Source organism: Pempheris klunzingeri, chromosome 12 (assembly GCF_042242105.1).
Source record: "Pempheris klunzingeri isolate RE-2024b chromosome 12, fPemKlu1.hap1, whole genome shotgun sequence".
NCBI classification, from domain to species: Eukaryota; Metazoa; Chordata; class Actinopteri; order Acropomatiformes; family Pempheridae; genus Pempheris; species Pempheris klunzingeri.
The window spans coordinates 6,830,154-6,857,569 of NC_092023.1; the positions used below are offsets into that span (position 1 = coordinate 6,830,154).

At 40.1% G+C, this 27,416-nt stretch overlaps 1 protein-coding gene across 1 annotated transcript in view; it reads left to right on the forward strand.

Moving 5' to 3' along the window:
- Window positions 1-27,416, forward strand: part of LOC139210929 (protocadherin-15-like) — a 132,253-nt gene that overhangs the window by 52,403 nt on the left and 52,434 nt on the right. The window contains exons 15-22 of the mRNA XM_070841140.1: window positions 1,144-1,337; window positions 2,345-2,477; window positions 2,699-2,778; window positions 7,619-7,712; window positions 13,189-13,317; window positions 20,120-20,425; window positions 22,249-22,479; window positions 25,332-25,448. Of these exons, the coding sequence (XP_070697241.1) occupies window positions 1,144-1,337; window positions 2,345-2,477; window positions 2,699-2,778; window positions 7,619-7,712; window positions 13,189-13,317; window positions 20,120-20,425; window positions 22,249-22,479; window positions 25,332-25,448 (1,284 nt within the window). The remainder of the gene's footprint in view (window positions 1-1,143; window positions 1,338-2,344; window positions 2,478-2,698; window positions 2,779-7,618; window positions 7,713-13,188; window positions 13,318-20,119; window positions 20,426-22,248; window positions 22,480-25,331; window positions 25,449-27,416) is intronic.

Here is a 27,416-nt window from a genome sequence, read left to right on the forward strand (position 1 = left end):
TTTCTCTCCATCTTCAGTGCACAGGCCTGGGAAACCTTAGTCAGTAGATCAGCTGCTATCGTGAATGTAGTTAAGTCACTGCGGTTGGCATCAATGATGACCATTTATCATTATATCCCCTTGCATAAAAAGGATTTAAATGAAAATATTTTGATTAATTTCATGGATTAGGGTTAGGGTTGTTGTTTCTTTGATTTCATTAGTGCATTGGCTTTAAAGGTTAGGATTTTTCTTTACGTACACCCATATACACATTCTAATGCCAACTAAAGCAAGCATCAGTGCACATCTAATAATGTGGGCAGTGCCATCATTTCCATGTCTCTTATTTGGTAGTTGGAGCATGATCTTTTCGTCTTTCAGTTGATCTGTCCTCTCAGCACAGCCACTCCAAAAAATGTCAGACGCTGAAAAGGTCAAGTTTAATCTGTCTTTAAAACCAACCGTTTCGCCCTCCCTGAAATGAGGCCAGGGGTCACAGAGTGTCTGGTATGACCGCTTAACCGATTTTTATAAGCCGTTCATGAGAGCCACATGCCCCCTGAGGATGCTGCTGCTTATTTGATGCACCAGCTTTTGCTCCAACGTTAGGAGCATGAAAAAGGAGGCCTGGGCAGCATGGATTAAAGTTTCATGGCCTTAAAGATATGAAGCCAAATACACCATGAGGGCTCATAATTACAAGCAGCGGGTTGCCCTAAATAATTGGCTTGAAGGAAATAGTGGCTGCTTAATTAATTTGATAAGAGAGTATGCAAGTAATGATATTTTTACATTATGCTTCCCAAAAAAACTCAGCAGCTGTCTTTCCACAACTTTGTAATCCAATGTTTTATGAAAGGTAGCATGGAATTAATTCCATCCAATCCAATGTTTCTTGACCATTGATGTCACGAAACTACAGTCACTAAGGGAAAGGAGTTTTCAGCCAGCAGAAAACGTCAGATTGCAACGACAGTACCATGTCATTTCATTTTTTCTATTTATACATGAAGTAAAGGTCATGCATCCATTAGATGTGTGGATATGTGAATGGTTGAGTAAGCATGTTTCTGGCACCTGTGCAGATCTACCCCTGTAAAACGACAAACATATTACTTGTATAATGTGTATATGTCTCTTTCTCTCCCTCTGTTCTCCCAGTTAACAGCAGCAGATGCTGATGACGGACTAAATGGTCTGGTGACCTATGAGATACTGGCTGGTGATCAGGGACACTTCATCATTAGTAATCGCACTGGACGCATCACTGTGGCGCCTGGTGTCACTTTAACTGTGGGAAGATCTTACGCGTTGACAGTCAAGGCCTCTGACAATGCACCAGAAATACAGAGAAGGTACTGCTCAATAGCTTTTTACCCAAAGTATGTCAGCTGTCTTTGATTTCTTTGAACATTAAACAATTTCTGCATCAGTAGAATGAAGGTTTAGAATTTCAAAGAGATTAATGTGATGTGAAGTTCATTACTTTTTTATGAAGAGCACATTTGTTTCCAAGTTGTTTCAGAACTTATGCATACAATCAGTTTCATTTTTAAGTCTCTTCGAGGTTACAGGGGAACTACCAGCATGCATTGTTTTGCGAGTCTTAATTCAATATGTGCTCACTGTGATTCACAAGTTAACTTCTGAATGCCACAGAAAGTCTTCTTTGAGCTGAATTACGGAGAAATAACAATTTTGAGCTGCTATGAAGAATCTAACAGAGATTCTAGTATGAAATGTTTCATACATTGTCTCGTCTTTATCTTGAGATTAAAAAGCAATGGATTATTTCTTTTCTAAAGCAAAAGTGTAAGACATTGTGCTTTGGGGTGGAATAGATGGCCACTTTGATTCCACCAAGTAAATGAGCTACAGATAGACATAATGATACAATATACTGTTCAAAATGGCTGTAAGTTAGGGCATATGCGCCTTTAATAGCAGTTCAACAAAAGATGTCTGAAACTGATTGAATAAATAATCAAAGCAGTCAGGCCCATATTCATATTCATTCAACTGAGAAGAAGCAAGCTGATTTTAAGCAAGCTAATTTTTCTCTCAATCATTAATGAAAGGCACAAATCATGAATGAACGACCTAAATTGTGTTTGACACTTAATAATATGTATAAAAAGTAATATCTCTAAAAAAAAAAAATCATACAAATACAAAATACAAAACAAATTCGTCTTTTTTGCAGTTAAAACACCACACGCTTTGATAGCTTTCATATTGGATTGTAAAGTATATCATGAATATTTTTACTGTGCTGTGGGCAAGGTACTTGAGTACGGCTCAACAGGCTGTCAAGGAGAAACGGAGCTGACAGTGGGCTGATGTATGCTTTTCTTTCTGCCAGGAGCTCTATCACTACAGTGTATATTGAGGTTTTGCCGCCCAACAACCAGAGCCCCCCACGCTTCCCTCTCCTCACATACAACCTGGAAATCAGCGAGGCCATGAGGATAGGAGCTATTCTGCTCAATCTGCAGGTGAGTCACTAACGTGCAAATACACACAAGGCACGTGCAGAAAAGAAAAGGGGAAAATTCGTCTTTCATCTTTAGTACGTTGTGAAGGTATTATGTTATTCAATTTTTTCACGTTCTTTCTAGTCCAGCATCCTTGTTGCTCAACTTTCATATCTCATAGACTTCTGCTTCAGTGGTACTGTACAATCTTCAAGATCCTGCTGCTCTTTTCCTTCACTCAGGCTACAGACAGAGAAAACGACCCAATCACATACCGCATTCTGAGCGGGGATTCCTTGATGGTCTTCAACCTCTCTGAAACGTAAGTCAAGATCTTTTTCAAGCACAGACATAAGGTATTCACATTAATGCCTACTTGAGATGGAAGGATGGTTGTGTAGATGTGTTGATGAATGAAAAGGCTAGTAAGTTACCGATCAATAGCCTTTTCCTCAAAAGTGTTTTTGACCAAATTATTTTGAAATTAAAATAGGAATAGGAAATTTTGTAGCGTTTGCATGTTTGTCTTGTGTGTGCATGGGATTTCAATGACATGCAGGTTACTGTAAGTGAACTGGAGACTGCGAATAGTAAATGTGTTTGTGTGTATATGATGTGACCCGCCTCTCTCTCAATGCTGCTGTACACAGTAAGCTATATGATAAATGGATGGATGCAAAATGCTTTTCTAGATTGCAGTCCTCCTCACATAACAAGTTCCTTGCTATAGATATGCAAGGGCACTCTTCAAATGCTGATATCATTTTGAGAGTTTATTGAGATTTCTGAACAACAAAGTGTGTCACTGGTTTATCAAAACTTTATTGAATGTATTACCTAAGAGACCCTCGGCTATGAAAGTCTTTGATAAAGTTTTGTGCCGTGTTGAGAAACAGTATTCTTTCTTTCACTGTGATGAGCATGGAAGAGGCCCTTCAGACAAACCAGGCAGGGACTGACTGATCATTATTAGCCTCCCTCTGATGACATAGACTGCCAGAGCGAGCAATGGTGATAGGGAAGAAGGAATAAGGGGAGCAGGGATGTGCAGTTGTTATGATAAGGGCTAGATGCCAATTATTGGTTTTGGCTGATATATTAGTCAATATATGACTTTGTTTTGTGAACACTGGCGCTGCCTGTTGGCACCATCAAAAATCCCAATGGACCAAGTTGAAAAGCCCACCTATTTACCATCATTAGCTGCCTCGGGTCGTTATTTATGTCCAAGTCAAGTCTATTCTGTGTGTGTAACCCAAACCTGAGGAAAAGTAACATAGGAGTCCTTCTACCAGGATAGATAGACATGTGCTATAGATGTTCAGGGGACAGAAATAGTAAAACAACACGATGGACAAACAAAACGGCAAATAAAGCATATTAGGGTAAGGCTTGGGTAAAAAGAGTGCAAACAAATGAGGAATATGGATTCAGGAAAATGTCAAGCAAACTCCAGGTGTGACCAAAGATAAACTAGACTGACTTAGACCAACATACGGAACCAAGATGCATAGTTCTCTTTTTTTAATGCATGAAATAATTTCAAAACACTGTTATATGCTCAGTGGTATGAAGAGGCAAAATGGACAAGTCCCTTTCATATATCATGAAATTTTACCTTAAATGTATACCTACTATTTAAGGTAAAAGACAACAATGAGAGACCTGAATTTATACCATGCCGGGCCAATTAGGTCAGAGCTACCAGAAGCTGATAAGCAGAGCTAACTTGTAAACTCTGTGGAAATAATCATGCACAACAAAACTTTATTTGATGGCTGGAGAAAGGTGCCACTCACGTGCTCTCCTCTTTCTCTCCAGCTCTGTCTCCTCCTCAGCCTCTCTGCTGTCTGAGAGGAGACAACATAAAAGATACCAAATATTCATAGACAACAAAAGGACCCCAGATATCATACCTTACCTCTCAAGATCAATATCAGCATTTGAAAAACCCTCCTCACTCGACCACTCTTAGGGAGCAAGGCATGGGCATGAAATATCTAAGTGGTCAGTGCTTTTTACCATCCCTTAACTAGCAAATATGGAGAAAGGAGATGTGGGGAGACTGAAAATGCAAGACCCTGTCAGACACATTTCTCACCAATTGATTAAAGCCTCTCTTGTCCACATCCTCAGTCTCCCACCTATGCAAGGACAAGCTGTATTGCAGGACTACATCCCTGTCATTTGTTTACTCTTAACTTGCTCCACTGATTGTATGTTTTATTGAGAGATGTTTACTCAGTGGTTTTGTAGTGGTTAGGGTAAGCTAAAACACAGTGACATATGGTGACAAACAACAGGAGACTGCTCTTGTTGCAGATGCCACTGTAATATCTCAAACCAGATGTGACAGAAATCTTGCTGAAATGGATACACATATTCTCCTTTAGTACATTCCCTCTGTGGGAATATTACAATCACATCACAAGCTCTCAGCAATATAATATTTTCAAGCATGTGCTGATAAAGCATATGATGAATCAAAGAATGATTAGCTGGTATGCTTGATGAGTGTGCAATATACAGAGCCCTACTTCAAGCTCTCATTTTTCAACCCTTCAGAGTTCCAGTATGATTCAGTGAAGACATTTTTGCATTGCTGCATGTTCATATTCAGGCTACATATGGGGCTGGTTCAATCCAGCTATTATGAATAATGAGCTCTCCAGTCTATAACTCCCTATAAGTGGGGCAGGTTCCCCTGAGGGAGGTGGAAATTCTTCAGATTCACTCACCATTATGTTAGTGAGGAGGATGCAGCCTTGAATCAGTGACCCAGGCGCTATAGCGAGAGCATTCAGTCAAGGCATGTTAACTGGCAGTGCATGATCACAGTGTAACACATCATAAACAAGTCTCTAGCATTCCTACTGAAGTCCCAGCTCTGGTGGGACTAATGGTAAGTTGAAATGTGTCACATATTCCTACACAAACGTTGAATATTAGGGTCAGCAGTGGTTTGGAACTAGATGGAAGATATAATCAAGTGCCGGAAATCTACTGCAGGAACATCCTGATGAGCCACTGAATAACTGAATGGACTTCAGCTGATAGTAGCTGTTCACAGACCTATTGATACAGGTGTATGTGTTTGAAACCATTACAAACACAGATACTGAAAAGTTCATTTCAACTTTGAAATCTCCAATACACTACATACTGTATTCAGTATTATTCTTAATAGTAGTAGTGTGTGTGTGTGTGTGTGTGTGTGTGTATATATATATATATGTGTGTGTGTGTGTGTGTGTATATATATATATATGTATATATATATGTGTGTGTATATATATATATGTATATATATATGTGTGTATATATATATATTATTTTTTTATTTTATTTTTTTTCCTAAGATCTCTATCACAAAGTAACAAAAACCGAACTTTGAGGCCAAGAGGATACTTGAGTTTTTTTGCAGTGCCTCCTGGTGACCTTTGTGTTCCAGTTGGCATTGTCATTTGTCTTGCTTCAAAGTGAAATTGAAACTGAAATTGAAAGAGAGACCTGGAGAAGGTGCCTTTTTTTATTACTCTACAAAACCAAACACTGCAGAGCCAGTTCTGAATGAATAGATACAAAACATTATTATTATTCTATTCAAGTCTGAAATCAATATTTAGGTAAATATTTATAACTTTTTTATGGTTTAAGTTGTGATGCACGTTTACACCTCAACTAGCCAGACTTAGGTAAAACATGCATGCCACCTGGAACTAACATCCTGTACATCAAGTACATCAATTCACTATATAGAGACACGGACTGAGCAGAATGAAAGATCAGCTGACTCCGTGTGACTGGGATGGATAGCCTCTAACCTGGATCACTGTCGCTCTAGACACTGCTGTTAACAGCATCATGTCTGTCTGACAACATCTTTTCATTTGTGGTGTCTGGGGAGAGAAGGCAGGATGCTATCACACATGATCAGTGAACCTCTCAGACCCGTCCGCTCAAGTGTAGCTCAGCACTCCAGCTGTAGTAAGGAATAAACTCCCCAAGCTAAGGGGAGGCTAAGTGCTATTAATCATTCTAATGTTTGTCATTCTCATCAAGATCACCATCATTGTCTCTGTAATTATGTCAATTATCACTGTATATCTTCATTATCGTATTCACATCAAAGCTTCCTCCACTTTTAGCTTCATTGAACACAGAGAGGGCTATATCTGCTCTCGTGCTTATGTATAAATAAACATGAGCACAGTTGCCAGGGAGTGGCGGTGTGCAGCCCCTTTTGAACCACCAATCATCAGGGAGATTGAATTCAAAGCAATGTGTTCACCATAACTTGGGGAAAGTGCGCAGAGAAATAGACAATGTTAATCTGGGTTTCAGTAATTTGCCTGTCAGATTTTAAGATGAGGCTCTATAGTGTGACGGTTGTGGGCCGGAGAGGCAGGAAAGAAGTAGCGGTCAGGTTCTGCTTGGACTGTTTGGCCAAAGGAGCTTTAAATTAGAAACGTGAAGGAGCAAGGGGACGGCAGGGAATCTCAATGGGCATTAATCTAGCTGTGCGTTCAGATGCATTCGTCTTTCCTTCCATTTATGGTTCTGGCAGAGCCTCTCCTGAGTGTGGCTGTGAAATTGTTTTGTGCTTGCTGTGGGTGTGTGTGTCTGCACCAGCGCTCGCGTGTCTTGTGTGCCTGTGTGTGTGCAAACAAAGATAATTCAGTGTTTTGCTCGGGAATGCATCCACACTTTGTGTTTGGAATGCCAGAGTGCCAAATTATACCTTGTGAACTAGCGGGAGGGCCGCCATGTCTGCTGCAGTCATTGTCGAGAAAACATGAATCTTTCTGTCTGTGCTTTGGGATCAAGAGGCGGGGAGAGATGGAGTAAGACAGAGTGTGAGCTCTTAAAATGCCACCTGCTCTTCGCTGCGAACTCATCCACCTCTTTCATCGAACATGTTTTATCAAACTGTCTAATCTGGAAATAAATAAACTGAAGTGCAGCCTTCTCCATCACCCTCTTTTGAATCAGCACTGAAGTATTCAACATCTCTGAACAAATCACTTTAAATCGATGATCTCTTCTTCATATGATACAAACAAGCCATGCAGGAACCTGACTACACAAAGCCGTGTGTTATTAATGTCTAGTTGTTTGTGTGTGATAGTAATACCGGTGACTTCTCTGACCCCTCTCGACAGGATTGGCCTTCTACTCCTGGGAAAGCCTCTGGACAGAGAGACCACAGACCAGTACCGTCTGATTGTCACAGCCTCCGACGGCAACCCTGGAGGGGTGAGGCACAACCCTTTTTACTAAACTATTGGCTTAATTCTTCAGGGATGACGATCCTTAAACATTTTGAGCACATTAGGTTCAAATAAGATCTTCTCATACAAGCTTATCAGCTCGTATTAGCTCGGAAATTTGGATCACTGAACCCAAGTGCTTCATTAGCCTGGAAAATATAAAAGTGGATTTGAAGTCACTGAGTTTAATACCCTGAGATTTTGACACATTTTCATAAAATGTGTGGTAACAGTGGGAGTCGGGATGATCGACAATTGCTTTTTCCTATGTCAATATTGAGGTCATTGTAACAGATTTCTGCATCCGTCTGTGCTTTTAGAGGTGTTTCTGGTGGAGTGGCATGTCCGCCCACTGAGCCCTGTTAACCAGCACGAGAGACGATTGAATTTCAAATCCTTAATGTCTCTTTTTCCACCCCAGCATCTCCACTCTCCATATGCCTGCTCACCAAAACTTTACTCCATAAGAGAAGATGACACTACAGAGATGATTTGGATTGTGATATTAAAAATAATATAGTAATGTGTAATGAAACATGACCATGACCCAATCACAATTGTCAAGTTTGGATAACAATTAGCTTTATTAAAACATACTGTACATAAAGTGGCTAACCACATTTGGAAGATTGGAAGATAGGAAAATAGAACAATTACTACTGCTTTGTTCCAAACACTTCTTTGTTCCAAACAGGGCTGCCTGCTCATATAAGTACTTATACAGTTAAATCATAGTTTCATGACTTTGCTTAACCTTGATGTAAGTTCCTCTCTGATTCACAAATGCCATTGAAAAAAGACTTTTAGCGTCACTGTTTGCAGTGTAAATCAATGTATACAGCTGCTGTTAAAATTGTGCAACTATCAAAAGAATATTTCGCATATCTGTTGCTTTGTATTTTGCCTCCAGATAGTTTGAGCTATCAAAGCGGTTTTGCTCTACAGAAATCGTGCTGTTTGTCTTAAGATAACAATGCTTTAGGTGAAGTGAATGGGCAGCGTTCACTGAAATGGATCAAGAATAAGAACAAGAGCAAATTCAGTGCATGGACATACTGTAGCTGCAAACCAGTGGAAAGAAGCACTAGTGTTGCATTTTACTGTTGAGTTTTCCAAATATCAGCACACACAGTTGTTTGGACTCTTGCCATCCCACGTGCAAGGCTAATTCTTAAGAGTACTCTGTTGATTTGATATTTAGCTTCCATGACATTAGGTTACTCTTAGAAAGAAGACTGTTCAAGATCGAGGCAGAAGAGGCAGAAACATCCAAACTTTCACTTCCTAATAGGGGTCAAGCTCCATAAAGAATGGATCCCACATGTTTCATGATGCAGCTGATAGCATCTTTTAATTAGACCCCTCTTGTCAGTAAATACAGCTACTTCTTGCTGCCCCCAGGTTCAATTTTGTGACCAAAAGGGTCAGGGCCCATAAACTCTGGAATGTCCTTCCTGTAGCAATTACAATATCCGCATCCGCTTTATTTTACCACTTAACTAGTTTTCTGTTATGTTGGTTTCATTTTTGTTTTCATTTGTTATTGATATATTTTTGTGCTGTTCTGTTTTAAATGTCACATATGCTGCTCATTTTAAAGTTCATACTTGTGTTTGGATGTCCTACTAGAACAGATTTATATGGTTTAATGTTCAAAAGCGCATTATGTTCCCTCGCACAGACACGTCTGCTGCAGCTGTTTTCAGCTTCTGTTTGAACGCTCTGTTTTAGAACCAGCAGTATGCTGCTTACCCTTCTACATCTTTTTATTATCAGGAGCTGGCGTTATTTAGGAAAAAACAATGGCATATATTCAGGTGTATTTAGGAGGTTTTCAGTGGTAGGGGACAGTCGGCTTGCTGAAGGGCTGGGGGAGGTCACATGATCAATAGATCCTCTCCTTATGACATCATACAGGGACGTAAATCTCTCTCTGGGCACACTAGATACACATATTTATGTTGAAAAAACATGAAAAAAAGTTCCTTTTGTATAATATGGGACATTACTTATCTTTCTTACTACTTATTTTATTATAATTTATCTTACTTATTTATATTGCCTTATGTTACTTTGTAACATCTGTTTCACGAAATACTGTACAGTGTCTAAATCCAAGCTGTGGTAATCCTGATGACATGACTGTGACATCATCAGAGTTATCCTCCCAAACTTGACAAACCTCTCTACGGAAGAGATCATACTACTTTTTTTTAGCTGAGCAGTGCTAACCATAAACTAGTAAATTCAATCTTTAATAGTTAAAATTGATAAAGTGCCTCTTAAAAAAACTGCTGCCAATACAATCATCATGAGTATTTGAGACTTTTGTCTAACTGAGCCAAGACAACACTAGACACCATAACAGAGAGTGAATTCTGGCTGCTCCATTTCCCATCGAGAGCTGATAATCATCTAAACCATCTTAATTTAATTGGACTTCACCTCAGTTGGCTCACGTATTGCAGCTGTCTCTGTTCCAGGCAGAGGTGAAATGTGGTTTCCTTTTTGAGATGCGGTGTGTGATGGGTAATGAACATTAGCTGATGAGCTGTCACAGGAGTGATGTTGATCGCCCCCCTCTCACCTGCACACGCATAAACACTCAGAACTACAGGTCCTTTTCATCAATTGGCAGACTATATGTGTTGGTCAAGTGGAGCAATATAAGAAGCATATGTGCCACTGGTGTGTCCCAGAATTTGTGAGTGCCCCAGAACTGTAGGAGTAAAAAAAGGGAGAACAGTGTGTAACAGTTAGAGTGCAGGGGGCAGGGGAGATGGACAGCGACAGGGTCATGGACAAAAGAACAAATAAAGAAACATGGGGCTTCATCTCACAGAGCGAGGTAACCGCTTACAGTTGGTGGTCTTTGTCGTAACATTGATGGACAGATTGTACACTCTGACAGCGTTTACCTGTGTAGTGTGTGTGTCTGTGTGTGAAATGTCTTGTCCGCAGAGTAAATTACTGGCTGACTCGTGCGTGCTAAATGTCACAGCTTGGAAGACACGTTGTCACAACAGGACGAAAGTTGAATAAGGGAGAGAGATAAAGGGTTGCACCAGGGCGGAGGTGAGAAACTCATTCAGCAAGACAAAGTACTGCGAGATAGGTTGGAGACAGGGAAAGGATCAGAATAAGCACAGGAGGAGAGGAAAGAAAAGGAAAGAAAGGAGAAAGTGACGAAGAAAAAAGGGGGGACACCAGGGATTTGGATGTGTGATCAGCCTAGAACTTAGGTAACCATAGGAACCTGAGAGAAGGAGCGAAGCAAGCCCCCCTGTGCTACTTCTCTTTGAATATAATCAGATCTGCACACACACACATGCACACACAAAGATTGTTCATAATACTTGTTCAATTTTAACAAATTGTGCTAATCAATGTGACCAACTCAGAATTTGTGCACTCAACCATGCAAGCCGTATTCATAACTGCCAAGCAGACCGAGATCCCAAACACTCACCCAGGGATGTTGTTCTTCTCTCCATTGAAGGACTTCATGACTCTGACTACAGGAGTCTGATCACATCAGTCCCTGCAGCGTGGTCTGGTCAGGGTCGTCACTCAAGGCACCATCAGCCACCTCTGGATCTTGCAGTTAGCGAGGACAGATCAAGATCACAGAGCTCCATCTATTTTTCTGCTAAATAAATAATAGCTGCTCATTAATCACAGTCGTGGTTGTAGATGTAGGATTTTTGGCTTTGATAAGAACACCCACGCCAGGATGGAGACACTAATTAGCTTCAGGACTTCTGTTAAAGATTCTATCACCACGCCGATGGTGAGCTGCGTCCTCGTGTTACACAAGTCGCGTATCCTCGTTTTAGTAGCGAAAGAGCAAAAGAGGCGTGGAGTGTGATGGTTCTCAGCATTAACTTTGTCCATGAAAGGTATGATCATGTATCTCTCATAAAACAGAACAAAGAAAACAATAACGCTGAAGGAATTCCCAACAGACAGTGAGATGAAGGTGACATTAAGTAGGTCATTTCCTTCATGACGTGCTGCTTAGTGTCTCATCTGCCAGGGCAACTTCAAACAGCTGTCTTCTGGGAAGTATTTTATCTCGGAGAGGCCAACTCCTCCCACAACCCACCCATCCTTCCTCCCCCAAAGGAGACCATTTACACCATAATTTGCATACAGCTTCATCCCAGCGCACTGAGAGATTATAGATTGCGTGTGTTCAGCAATTTTATCATGTTGATTTATAGGAGTGCTGTAGGTGTGTGCACTGTGTCATTGTTTGAAGGTTAATGGCAGTACATTGGTATATATTGGTACTGTAAATGCTTAAATGATGCTGAGGGGAATTGGGTTTGTCCAGTGAGGTTTGAGAGCAAACAAAACCAAATCATAATACTGAACATTATACAAAACGTACACAAACATAATTCAATTTATTGAAAATATGAGGAAAATTTAGTCTATGACTATGAGATCCTCTAATGCCATTAAAAGTGGCAGCGTTGATATAAATTAGTTGAGTAAGTGAATTGTGCATGCTTGGTATGTCCAACCTTTGCTATAAAAGTGAAATAAAAGTGTAAAATCAGAGGACAGAAGCCGTGATGCATCTGATTTGATGCTTCCAGTCTTACAACCTTGTACACTTTGTTCTTGATAACCACCATTAGTGCTTCTCAGTGTATGAATACACACAGCTAAAATTTGAACATTCTGCCAGAGACTACTTTTCCCACTCACAACTGAAAACCATCACCATCACCAACCACCAGTAGTTTGACCACCAACGTGACATTTGAAAACACTTTTTTTTTTTACATTTAGGGTAGAGCTATGGTTTATTTAATGGGATGATTTTTGACGTTTCCTTAAACTGGGAATTATTTATGAGTTCAATAGTGCACTTTGCTGCAGCATATTGTAGCAGAGGCCTATTTTGCTTATCAGTTTTCTGGGAGAAACCTGGCTGTGCTCAGTTGGCAGTACCTACTAACTTCCTCATATTTACTGCATACCAAAGCTAGAATCTGTGTCATTTTTTTCTGAAATTTACAGATTTTGTCTTTAATTATCAGATTCTCACAGCAACAACGGCTTCGTATTTGGGCCTCATCTATTTGCCCATTAGTATTGTTCCTGTTTGACTTTTGTTCTACTATTGTCTGGTAGCTGGGAACCTTTTTATGCATCATGAAAGTTAATGTTCCCAAACATAAAACCACAGCTGCTAATCTGACCTGTTTGTTAACGTCATCATTTGTTATCAGCAGGTTTTTTTAGCAGTCAGCAATGTTTCATTCTAATACTTTTATAATTACTACTTGAACACACAGAATCTCATTTTCCAAGCCAATCACATTGTTATTTTCAATTAAAAGGTTGGCTCCACATATTAGCCATATGATTTTATCAAAGTTTATTATAGTGTTTCTGTGGTTTATGCTGTATTCATGGTCCTAAATGTGTTTTTCCTCTTTCTTTTTCAGACATCCACCACTACAGTGAACATAGTCGTCACTGATGTGAACGATAATGACCCTGAGTTTGACCTTACCATGCCCACAAATTTTACTGTCAGAGAAGAAGAGGCTAATTGGTTCGTAGGACAAGTCGTGGTAAGTGTGACATTTTACGAGACAGGTGGCCTTGTTGTTCTTGTGAAATTAATAAGCTGCTGTTTCATCAACATTGAGAGGCATCGCATATGCCCTTTTTTTTGCCTTCCACAGTAGATAACATTCCTTCCTTCCACTGTTGAACATCCACATGTCGTTCCTCATAAATTGCACAGACCACTGAGTCACAAATGTTTCTCAGCCCTAATTGTTGTTATCCATTCAAAAAATTGCCCTGCGTTTTCCAACATGGTCGATGTTGGACAGATTTGTCACCCAGAGCTGCATCCCTGTTGCCTGGCTTGGTTCAGCACTGCTGAGCAGCCAGACTTTTCCAATTACTGTTGTAGATTAATTGGCCTGATGTTTGTCAGTGGATTAATCATGGAATAACGACAGGAGACATCCTCTGTGAGTATGCACATACCATACATGCTTACAAAGTGGCAGTGAAGGCAATAAATGAGTTTTGGTTAATGTTACCAGGAGACATTGTGGGGGATGTGCAGGTGGGTTTGGTGCCTATTAAAGAAAAATCAGACTGTATCTTTGTAATATGAAATATATAAATATATATAAAATGATTTGGTCTGCGTTTGATGCAGAAAAATGAAATGGAATAATTATGGTCCACAGTGAGATAATTAAGTTTGATAATAAATGAATGTGATTAATTTGATAGTGAGTCACCCAATCTAACGAACATGTGCAGTAGATTGGGTGACTCTTGGGTTAGTGAGTTACGCTGTTTGATATATCACTGTATTTTGGACAAGATATACCTCTACACATTTGCTTTGTACATCATCTGCATCTTGATGGTAGGTGTTGATATCTCAAAATATATGTTCATTCTTGTCTTCCTTTTAGGGTGATACGAAAGACTTTGAATTTAGAGCAATTAAAAATCGAAATGATTTTGTGAAGTAAATTGCGATTAGAGTATTTATGGCTGCGCTATATCCTTATCGTGTCCTTGCAATCGCTTGTGCAAATGAAAATGTTACAGAGGATAAACGGGCACTCTCGTATCAGTCATATGTCACCTTTCAGGATATATGCTTTCAACATTTGGCATCCCATTACGTTCTCATTTTTCAGCGGGTATTAAAATGGACTACCAGAAAATGTTGCAAATTTATGAACTGTGAAGTAAGACAAAAGGACATGAGAAGGAAGCTTGGTGCTTGCATGAGGTAAAGCTACCATCAGTCTAGCTCCCAAGTGTTTCCTCACAAACGCAGCCAGCAGCTAGAGCCGCCCCCCCCACCACCACCACCACCACACCGTCTCTCTGTCTCTCTCTGTCCTGCATTGCAAGGTTTTCTCAGCTGGCACTTTTCCAACCTGAGCTGAGGCTGTGCCTTCCCGACTGAAAGAAAAGTACATTAAAGTACTTAGCTCGACACAATCCTGCTTTCCATGCACACGCACATAGAGAGGCTACTGCTTAGCTTGTTGTAGCTGATCAAGAAGGGATGGGGGCCTTTTTTGTTTTCCTTTCTAAAATTTCAGGAAACGGGCGCAATCTCTCAAACACAGACTACATATTATAACAGATTAGATGACGTGACAGTACCATGAATTGGACATGTCAGTTTCACTTTTTTGTCACATTGGATATTTCGCTGATGGTTGACTGGAAATGCCCTTTTTTGCCTGACTTGTTATGTTTAAGCAAAATCCTGTCCAACAATAAGATTTGTCACTATAGCTTTGCAGACAACAGTTTTACTTTCTTTTTCTTCAAAACAATTTGCTCTTGCAGACTTACTGTGTCAATGCTTAGAGCAAGTAATCAAGTGAATGTGATCACAACAAGGAGAAAATAGTTATTACTTATTTTAATCCTAAGGGCAGTAAAGAAAAAATACCAAGTACTTTTATCATCTAGATGTAAGCACAGGTAGTTCTACCTGCTTGGCATTTCTGCCTGTCATCTAAACAAATAGCACAAATTAGAGGTGCCATGTCCTCATTTATGCCTTCATCTCATGCTGAATGCACTGTTGCCATAGTCTGTTAGCTGGTCTTTCCTAAAACCAAAAAACTGCAGCCCATTCAAGGTGCTGCTGCTAGATTTCTAACAAAAATGAGGAGAACAGAGCACATTACGCCTACTCTTCACTGGCCTCCAGGTAGTCTTAGAATAGTTTTGAAAGAGCTGCTTTTATTTTGTGAATGACTTAATCACTTATGTCACAAATACATCCGTGATATGCTTGAAAAATAAAAACCCAATAGGTTTCTCAGATCTCGAAGAAGCACTCATCTGGTAGTGCCAAGAGTCAGAAACAAATGTGGCGAGGCTGCATTTACTGTCTATTCTTCACACTAATGAAAACTTTATTCACTTTAAATCTAGAATCTAAATTAAAAACTATATTTTCCTCTGCCTTTGTAGGATTACTTTATTGCTACACTGAAGCTGCTCTTGTCCTTTTGTCCAGAATTCATTTTATTCTTATTTCATTTATTCTATGTTAATTTATCTTCCTTTTTATTGTCATTTTAAATGTTATTTTAATGGATTTTTTTATGCTTTTTGTAAAGCACTTTGTGTTTCCTCAGTTAAAAGGTGGAATAAAAAAAAGTATGTCTTTGTTAATTAAATTAGAAACACTTTGGGTAAAACTTTACATTTCATGACATGGTGGAAGCTGGATGCAGATATCACAGTTGAAGGCAAGTGTATATAGACACACACACCAAAACAGCTACAATGCCTTTAAATTACAAACCAGTACTTTTTTGTCCTCCTGCAGCCTGTCTTTAATATCTCCTTTACAGCTTCTTTCTGGTTTGTCTCCTTTGCTTAATCCTTTCATGGTAGAGAGACAGCTTTTTGTAATTTTTTATGCAAGGAGCACATGCATGCATTTTAAGAGATCCTGCTCATTGCACAGTATTAGAGGAGACCATGCCCTTCAGCATCAGGCTTCAAAAGGAAAAAATGTATAGATAATACATTTGTTTTTGTAATGGGAAGTGTCACTCAATGTGTTTCAAAACTGTAGCACTTGAAGCGATTCAGCATAATTGATAAATTCTTGCAATGTTGTATACACAGGCTGGAATGGATGAAAGCTTCAGTTGCATAAATGTAACTTAACTTGTAGGTAGTGTGCTTAAGAGATACATTGCTCATACTTTATAATAGCTTTGGGCTCTTAGTTTAAGAAATTACCCCGTTTAAGCATTAAAAACATCTGACATTTAGAGCCTAAATGCCAATAACTTCGTATAATGTATATGAAAATGCCCTTTTGTCACTTTTTTTAAAAAAAACTTTCACTTAGTCTCAGTCACTCATTGCAGGCATTTAAGAGGGATAAAAATATAGAAATGTACAGCAAGAAACTTTGGTCAATTTGACGTTGCATCAAAGAAGGAAGACCAAATGTTGAATGGCTGGCTAACCAGTAATAGAGTTCATCTAAGTTAATAACAAAAGGATCGTGAGCAGGGAAGAGATGCCGGTGCTCTGATCTGTCGAGTTCGCACACAGGGGGACACACCTGACATTGACGACTTTCTGAACTCCGCATGCCAATGATGAAAGAGGAAACGGGAAAAGCAAAAAGTTGTGGAGCCAGAGCATCATCTCTTAACTTCCTCAGCTTAATATGTTTCATCATCCGTTCTCATTGGCTGAGGAATGTTCTGTAACTGTTAGCTCTCTTTCAGTGAGTCAGTCTTGTGATGTTGATCTTCTTTAGGAGCTTTATGTGCAAGTGCATGTCTGTTACAAGGCAGTTTTATTGAGCAAATGTTGTCCCTGTCAGAACAGTAGCCTACAGCTCACTGTCATGTGACACGCCAAGTAAGAGTCAAGTGACAGATGAAGGAATGGATGAGATGCAGGCTGCTTGAATTAAGCTGCTATTTGTGTTTCTCTGTTCATTTTGAATTTACCTGCAGAAAGGGAATGATAATGTAGCCAAACACAAGGCTTCAGGCAAATGCCAACGGTGAAGATGACTGCAATGCAAATGCATAATGCTGTTAAGTAGCTTAATGCTCGCCCCAAAGCATTTTGGATTACAGTAATTGGAACTGCTTCCCACCTGTTGTTATTTTTACATAGACTCACATAGACTGGAGATGACTTACTAGGTTATCACAATTGACAGCATCGCTGGTTGTGCTAATAGCCATTTGTTCTGTGACTGACACACCCTACAGAGTACAAGCCTATTCTGTTTACTCATAACGGGGAGCCATAATCTGATCATGCAAATGACTGGAGGACAAATTGATTAGCATCGCATCAGACACATCATTGAAGCACCATGTAGAATTGTTACTAATTGGAGAGGCTGTTGAACATAGCGCCATTTTTTTTATTTTTTTTTTTTGCAGATTCCTCGATAAAGGGAGTTTTATGGTTTTATCCTGCTCCTAACTAAGACATTTGCAATCACTGCTATGCTGCATTTCACTTGGTTAGTATGCATACAGAGGATGGCATGAGTGATTAATTTTATGTTTTAAAATTCTGTGCCGAGGGTGTAGTGAGACATCATTCTGACTACAGTGTAAGTGGGCAATTCAGACTAAAGTTTAGGTTCAGCATTAATCATTCAAAGCAAAATGAATGTGCTCTTTTTGTTAATGCAAAAGCAAAATAAAATGGGCACAGGCCAGCAGCACACAATGGAGGGACATATTTCTGTTACCTATATTAGAAGTTTGCGTGGGCACGTTTTTCTAAGACAGCAGCCACATGCTCAAGCTGCTTTTTGTGCTGCAGACACCGGCACCTGCAGGAGGCTCTGACTCTCCCACAATCAATGTACACATCCTGTCCACTAGCTCACAGTCCAAAGCCTGTTAATATCACTAACTTTGTGAAAGATTCCTACATATAAGACACAAGCTAGGATTTAGACACTAGTGCCTTATAGCCAAATAATTTGGGTGACCTTTGGCATACAAACCAAAGGCATTAAAGTCTGCACCAAGGCGAAGCATTGACATGACCGCCCATGACTGTCTGCCAATATCTGGTGCAGCTCATGTGGGACACATACGGTACGTTGTCCATTTAACGCTACAGACACATGCAAGTATATTAAACTTTTTTGGCTGTGAACCAATTACAGCTCTTACAAGGCAAGGAGCAGTGTGAATGTTTGCTATGGAACCACCGCATTAAAGAAGTGATCCATATACACACATTGTCGTGAAGTGCTTTACTCCATTTTGCAAAAACTTCAAGGTTCTCTATGATATCTCAGCATCTCACACCAAAACAAACGTGTGCCTCACCCTGCCGCCACCGTGCCTCCGCAGCTGGGTATCATATTCTTTCTCATGCATTGTGAACACAACAGTCAACTGACAACCTCTCTAACCTTTTGTGTTACTGTCTTAAGCTCAGGAGCTTATTGTCACAGGAAGATTCACAGACTCACATGCACGCACAGCCATCCTTGCTACCAAAACAAAAGACAGACAAGATTGGATTACAACACATGCAGAGGGAGTTTGACTTCATTCTCGGCTCAGGTTTCCATTACTCCACTGTATTTTTACATAGCAAATAGTTGTTTAATGCTATACTAATATTCTGAACCTTTAATGCAAAGGTCCATTTGTCAGGCACATGTAAAACAAACTGTGCGTAACTGTGGGTACCTCCCTCTTTCACTGTTTCTCAAAGGGCTCTTTTTCCCTCTTCTTGTTGCCTCGTCCTTTCTTGCACTGAGGTTGGGAAATTATTCTCAAATAGACAGATGAATTGTGGCTTGATCTTCCCCTGTTATTTTTGTCTCTCCCTCTCCCTCCTCCTGTCTGTTGGAGTGTGAACACACACACACGCACACGTGCACATATGTATATACACAGGCATAATAATGACCTGTCAAATCCACACGGGAATTAAAATTTGTAAAGCAGCTAACTTATTTTAGCCTTGCACCACAGAGTAGTACCACGTGCCTCTTCTAAGCTCTTAATTACTCTGACCATTTCATTTAGTTTGATGGATTGAATGATTACTATGATGAGTCTTTGACAAAGACTCTAATCTCAATATGAAGAACAGGAAACAAGACTCAAACGTATGAGAGCTGTTTTGGCACTGTAGCATACATAGCTTTGCATTTGAAGCCTCTGTAAATATGTAAGGCATTGAGATAAGCTCCAATGGATCATGTAATAGATGCCCAAAGGAAAATACCTCTGCATTTCATTTTATTTATTTCATATACCATAATTCAATGAATGTATCTCTCTTTGCTATTATTGACACATGTAAATTGTTTCTCGGTGTTTCCCATGGGTTGCCAGTTTACTTCAGTAGCATTATGAGGGAAAAGGGTTTATTGATGACTTTTCATTGACGTTTCGTTTGGCAAGCCCACTAACTCATAGTTTTTTCAGCATACAAATTCTCTCAGCCATCTGTAAGATAATGGCCACTGCAACATTAGCTGACTATTATACTTCCATCAGATTATCCAGGCTATATTTCACACGGTCTCTCTGTGCACAGGCCAAGAATCAAACAGATATGCTTGTGCAATAAATTACGGTCATTGTCGTTCACTAACTTGCCTTGGGAGCTTGGCAGCATTGAATGGTTATTGTTTGAAAACTACATCAGCAAAAACCGCAAATGTCAGACGTTAGATCACCCAAACTCTGGTCAAACTAAATACTTGCGGGGGGGCAGTTAATTAAAGTTGGCTGCCCAGATATCGACTATGCATGGGAAACGTTTCTTCTTATATTCATACAGTGAGTAAACAAATAGAATATATAACGGAGCCCCCCTGATCATTTGCTGTCTCCCCAGGCCACAGATCCAGATGCAGGGATTAATGGCCAGGTACGCTACCGGATCGTGAATCATCCTGACTTGTTCTCAATCAGCGCTAATGGCAGCATCTACACAAGAGGGCCTCTTGACCGGGAGCTGAGGAGTCAATATGACCTGGTGGTAGAGGCGTCAGATGGGGCAGTGGATCCACGGCGGACAACCTTGACCCTCTTAATCCAGGTCACGGATATCGATGACAACAGCCCCGTCTTCTCCCAGCAAACTTATGTGGTGAACGTACCTGAGAACAGCCCTGTTGGAACTGTGGTCCTGACGCTAAGCGTAAGTACTCCTTTCTTATGTTTTTTTGACATGATGTTTTCTTTCCCTCTCTCCATCCCAAAATGTCTCCCGTCTCCATGTATACAATGATGTATGGGTTCTTGACAGAACAGCTGTATTAACAGGCTTTTAGCATCTTTTAACTTCAAGTGCAGGCAATTTAGTGTTTAAAATGTCAAAGGCGTACAGATTGGAAATATTTACGTAGGCAGAAGTGTACACAGAAGAAAAGAAACATGTTTTTCTCCCGTCATGACAGCACTTTGGGCATTTTTAGACTCAAAGCAAATAAGACTTAAAGCTAGCTTTTCAAATCAATAACGTAGAGAAGAGGATATTTTTCCACAAGTCCTGACAAATATTAATATAATGCTCCACTAATGTTGACAAACTTTTCAACATGGTGGAAAAAGTCTTCGATTCAGCACCAGCAGAGATCCGGTGCCGTGAAACAGTATTTGTCACCTTCCTGATTCATTTTTTTGGCTTATTTTCCACATTTAATTGTTTCAGATCATCAAACAACATTGGATATAAGATTCAGTTATAAATGATAAAGTAAAGGTTAAGGAAAAAGGTTATCCAACACCGACTGACACTATGTGAAAAAGTCTCCTCCTCAGTGACTCATTCATCCAATGAACCAAATTGGATTGATAATTGGGTTCAATTAGTCGAGACACAATCAGGCTAAATTACTGCCGGCCCTGTTGAATCTAAACATAATTTAAATATAGAAGCGATGAAATGCTAAGTTGACTAAAAGATATCAACAAGAAGCACAGCTTGCCACGATAGCTAAATGTGGCGCAACCAGTTAATATTAGGATGGCAATTACTTTTTCACACACAATATAAGTGTTTGATTACTTTTATTTATTTTGAAAACTATAGTTTATATTTACTTAGATTGTTTGGTCTTATATTCAGTTTTCTTTCAAGATCTAAAAAAATTAAGTGTGACATATATATAAAAATAGAGGAAAATCAGGAAGGGAGAACATACTTTTTTTCACAGAACTGTAGGTGCATGTGTTTGCACGGAAGTGAAGTATAGGGAAACTATGTGCATGAAGAGCAAACACAAAGCGGAGGAGCAAGTAATTGCTGGCATATTGTGAGTGACATTTCCCAGAGAGGGATAAAGCAAGAAATGAGGGTGAGGGTTGAGAGTGACTGGTGAGAGTGACAGTGGCACTGTGACACCATTAATCTCCTAGACAACGTCACCTCAACACTAAACGGATGGAGGTGGCTGGTAAGACACCTAAAGAGCAAAAGTGAGTTAGCAAGATAGGCTCTGAGAAAGGGAAGGAAGAGTTGTGCGGCTTGAAACCTGCTGGCCTCTAAACCTACTTATACCTAAATGTATTTTGTCTTTTTTTTTTGTCAGTGAATATTGTGTTTGTTCCTGTGTGTGGAGGATGCATCCAACCAACAACATGTGTTTCAGCAGCCATATACTGTATTTAACCGTCTCCTTTTGCAGTAGCCTTTGCAAATTATATCTACTTTGAGAGTTTTGATTTTATGCAATGAGGACCAACTTAACCTCTCCTTAGTGGTTTAGTTTAATCAGAACTTATTAATGATTGATGTAAGTATCCCCTGCAGCATAAAAATGCTGAATTAAAATAGAAACATTAATATTCATTGTCCACAGTGCTTATATGTCTCTGTATATGTAAGTTAACCCGTTTTGAAAATATACGTGGCTCTTCCTCTCTTTCCTCTCATCACCCCACTTTTTCTCCACACATGTCCTCCGTTGTGTTTTATGGTTCTGTAATTGTTTTTTCTGCTCAATCCCTTCTCTCTGATAGGCGGTGGACTCAGACCTCTTCTCCAATGTCACATATCGGATCAAGACTGAATCGGCCAGACAGCTGTTCTCTCTGAACCCTGTCACGGGGGAGTTAGCTGTGCTGCAGACCCTGGACTTTGAAGACCTGGCAGCTATGGGCATGGGGGCCTCTTACACTTTCCAGGTGGAAGCTGTCGACCAAGGAGGGATCGTGCCCCCAGGGCAAGCTACTGTCACGGTTCGCATCACGGTAAGAGCCCCCGGATAGTCAGTCCACCACCACCTCCCACTGGTCTATTCTCCTTCCATCCATTCTCATTGTCCCCCAGGAGCTGCAGCACTGGCAGTGAATATGTGGTGAGTCATTAGCAGAGTTTTACAGTAATAATAGCTCCATAAGCCACATACCAAAAGTGGATTGGAGACATATTGTACAGTACTTTATCTGTGCTGCTTTTGTGATTTGAAATTTACTCTATTGCTCTTTAGCACGGAAGCTAAATGCATTTCCGTTGTAAAACATTGTTTTGGCCTTCTGACCTGCATCTCTTCATAACATCACCAGGACAAAGAGAATTTGATGGATAGGTGTTTCTGTTCCAGATCTGAATTACTCATTAGCTTTGTGACAGCAATTATATCAGGTTATCAGGAGCTTGTATTTGCTTTTCAACCCCTCAAGAGATTACCGGCTGAATCCCAATGGAAGGATTATACGCCTTGTGTTGTGATACTATTCATATGTGTACATGTGAGGGTTTGTGTGTTAATGTGTGCTTGTTTTTTTGCTCGGTGAGTAATTCTGCACCTCAAAATGTCGACATTCACATTTATCTCTGTGTTTGAATTCAGTCCATCCATAGCGACTGTATCAAAGTCTGCAGAATTAAGCTCCCTATATTACACTGAATGGGAGGAAGTTCTTAAGCTTATGGAAGCAGGTTCTCCGCATGGTCTGCAGACCTGTAGAATGAGTTTGTCCCTCCGATAAGGACAAGCTGTGTTGCAGTGTTTGTGCTGTCACCCAGGACCTGTGTTTGAAAGGATAAGGCATTGCACAGCCACTGATATCAAACCAAACTCTGCCATTTGAAATGTCAGACACGAATTAGAATGAGCCTAATGGATTCACGCTGGCTTCTCTGGGACTAGAGATGGAGCTGATTTCAGTGATTCCACTTCTTTCCTCATATAACACCTCCAGAGGGCTATTTGAAGTCGCTCGTGTTTGATTTCCCCTTGTATTGTTTTGTCATTGTCTCTTTCGTCGGATGCCTTGCAGTGATGGGTTGAGTGTCCTGCGTGTCACGGTGTTACGAATGAGTCTCCCAAACTTTTTTCCTCTGTTCTTGTACATCAGAAATGTGAGACAGACAACTTGTGTGTGTTTTTCGACGGATATGTGAGGGCGCGTGTGTATGGAACAGTACTGTATTTGTATGCACACGTGGTACATGCATGTTTACAGCAAACGCGAATGTGCATGCAACTTGAACATTTGCTACACAAGAATCAGGCTTTGTTGTTCAAAGCAAGAACTGGATCATAGTTTGTCTGCTAGGACACACTGAACCTGTGTATAGATCAAAGGGAGGCTGCCCTCCACCTCCGAGTTTGTAGAACACTTACTGTTGCCCGTGGCTCAGCCAAAACAGTGGAAAGTAAAGAGAAAAGTCAAGAGAAAGGAAGATCAGGCTCCAGCAGTTACACTACAGAGCTAAGCTATTCCGTAGAGATCTGTGAATCGCTTACCGAGTTCTCATTCTCACAAAGCAATGCATGGGATGTACAGTTAACAAGATCTTGCTTTTTGCAGGCCCATAAAGCTCGTGCTGTGCATTATTTTCGGAGAGGATTTTGAGTAGTGGTGATGTTAAGTTCCCACATGTATTCTTGGGGAACTATATCACTGTTTCATCACCTTAAGTGTCGAGAGAAAAGATGGGATAAGAAGGCAGCAACATCTCACATCAGTCTTGTTGTTGTAAAGATAAGAATTTCTTTTAGATACCATATGATGTTTTTGCTATATTGTTATGGTATTTGTATTTTAATAACCAGCCCTCTCATTCAGTCTGATGTCGCAGGACTATCGTTGTTCATGTCTGTATGGTTATTGCTTGGTTAAAAACAATATTTAGTTTTCCAGCCAGCGAAATTACATTGAAAACACTCCTATTAAATGTCAGACTGTGCATCGAAGTAAGTCAGAAAACCTCTTTCATAGTTGTCTTCTTAACCTGATGTAAATTTAGCGGGTCTGAAGTGTCCTTCAGATTCCAGCTCCGTTGTGAGTGAGAATAAAACACTTATTCAAATATATGTTGCTTGTAACCATTCAAAACATTAACACACTGAACAGCAATTAGCTCTTATTTCTGACGTCTTAATTGGCAGTGACAACAAGCCTACACGCCATCATCAGGTAGTGTAGACCGGAATGTTTATTAGTATGGATAAACACACCAAAGCACGAACACAAAGGAAAATGAATTCATTATGAAGCATTTAACTTCACAGCAGCAGTATTAGAAGTTTGTCACTGTGCAATTAAATGTTGCAATTCAACACCAATACATGAAGAATTTTAATGTTTTATTAGTTCAGTTTACTCAGCATCATTTTTAGTTTTAAGTAGCCAGCCACAGTAGTTTGTATGTTAAGATTCTCATTGGCTAAATTTAGAATATGGATGGATTCTTTTCATCTGTAACGGCGTGATTACAGTATATGTGCGTGTGCTTTTATGTGCTCACATTTAGCTCAGATGCACAGATGCTTGGGTTCATGAACAAAGCCTGGAGCATGGTGAGTTACTGCAGTGGGAAAATTTGCCTGAATCCACACTAACAAAGTGTTAGCTGAAATCAAACAAAGCAGCAGCTGCAAAATCTGCACTGCTACAATATTACTCATTCAACACGCAGTCAGCATCAGCAAAAGTAGTAGTAGAGGAACGTAACTGAACATTTTACACTGTCCTGACCCAATTATGTTTGACACTTTATGTATAAAGTTTAAGTGACAGTCAGCAACAGTTATCAAATATCACCAATACATAACTGATACACCTACATTTATGGAATCTGTTTTTGTTTTTAGGACATGAACGACTTCTCCCCCATCTTTAGACAAGACCTGTACAGGGGCATGGTGGCACCTAATGCAGAGAAAGGAACAGTCATCACAACTGTTTTTGCTGAAGACCAAGACCCTCCAGTGAGTATAAAAGAAAACTGTGTCACATTTCAAATCAATATAAGAAAGTATGCAATGTATCCAACATTGGTGGATACATTTTAAAGTTGACTCCATCTTTGTCTTTAGCAAAGGTAGCAAAGATGAAGAAAAGAATGAAAGATGATTGTAACATGCTTCAACTATGTTATCAGGCAATTTCAGCCCTAACATTTGACACAATGCATGATAAAGATGTTTTCACTGACTTTGATGCTCTCATTAGAGCTACAGTGCTCTGATTTTATTGTAAGGAGGTCTTGTTTATCATCACCTGTATGAGTCATCTACCAGTTACCTCAGACAGCGATATGTTTCCTCAGACTCCTTCACCTTACTATATCTGAGCCGTTTCTCCTGGGACTAGAGAGACAAAGGTTTTTTTCTTTTCGAAATCTTCAAACCAAAGAACAAAATTACACAATGCAGAAGAGAAATTGAGACACCCTGTTGAGACTAGAAATTGTATGACTAAGTGGAGGCAACAGAGAAGAAATGGAAAACTTTTTTTTTTGGGTAGGGGGGCTTTGAGTCTGTCAGAGACATAACATGTATATTTAGGATAGTGCAAGTCCTGAGAATGTTTGGTTCCATGTTTCACCTCATCTGAACTTCTTTTACTGGCAGTACCACCCACCTTAATATTTTATTGCACTTGGTGAGTCAGCAGTGTACTAGCTCGCATCCTCTCTTTGTTTTTGGTTGTGCTACAGAGGGTTTGTTCTTTATAGAAACTTCACCTAACCAAAGTTTTCTCTTATAACACATGGAGTCTTTTTGTTTACGTTCAATTTTTCACCATGAAAAAGGGAATAGGAATCCCCCAGTGACCACCTCGCCTTGCCCTAGTTGCTTCCAGGTCTGAAATTGTTTGTCAGAGAAGTTGTGTATGGCCGGACTTGATGCTTGTCATTAGTGGCCCTCCTGCTGGTGGGATCTCACCAGGGCTGCGTGAGCTTGTGTACTCTTTTCAACAGATAAACACTGAGAGATACGGATGCCTGTCAGTCCCAGCTGTGGGTGGTAAAGCATCTCCAGAGCACCAGAATGACTGCCGTACACTTCACTTCTCTGTCCTGCTTTTCCTGCCCCCCACCACCACGTCTGCCTTTTTCCCCCCACATGCAGGATTTTACCCTGAGCCATTGTTATAGAGATGTTGTGTACAGTAGAAAATATCCTGCAGTGCTGAAACACAAATAATAGGTAGGGAATCATCATTACGTTACGGTGAGCACATTGGCAGTGTGTGAGACATGGGAGTGACTCGGCAAAGTGGTTTGACAGACAGAGGGATTAGGTTTCCTAACAGGAGCCGACTAACCCAGTCTCTTATTGACCTGGATTTGGGAGCTCAAAGCATTTTATTGACAGGATGCCTGTCATAGACACCTCTGGTGGAACAGAGCTTAGTCTACTGCTTGCTAAATACACACACGTGTGTGCACACACGCATTCTCTCTCTCTATTACACAAGTTCATGAAAACCTGCACACACAAAGAAAGAGAGAGAGAAAAAGACTGGCTCTGGGTTGTAGTCTTGATGTGGCAAACATGAGCCATGCACATTTTGTGTGAAGGTTATGACGTTACAGACCATTTCTGCTCTTATACTTTTTTTATTTACATTTTGGAGAGATGGCATGATATCTCTCCACCTGTATCTTGGGAAAAGTATTAGTTTTTAAGAGGTGACTGTCTTTTTGGCCCGTCACTGTCTTGATGTCACTCAACCCCATAACGTCAGCGTTAATATCACCCTGAATGAGAGATCACCATGGAGACAAATGTTCCAGTAAGAAGCTTTATGCATCAGCGCAATATTTGTCTTTCATTTGTGACTGAAAATGAAAGTTTCTCTTTCTTCTGCAGTGTTGTTCTTCCCAGCAGAGAAAGTCCACAGTTTTTAGAGATTCACATTTCCTCACCACTCGCTTACGAATCAAATCA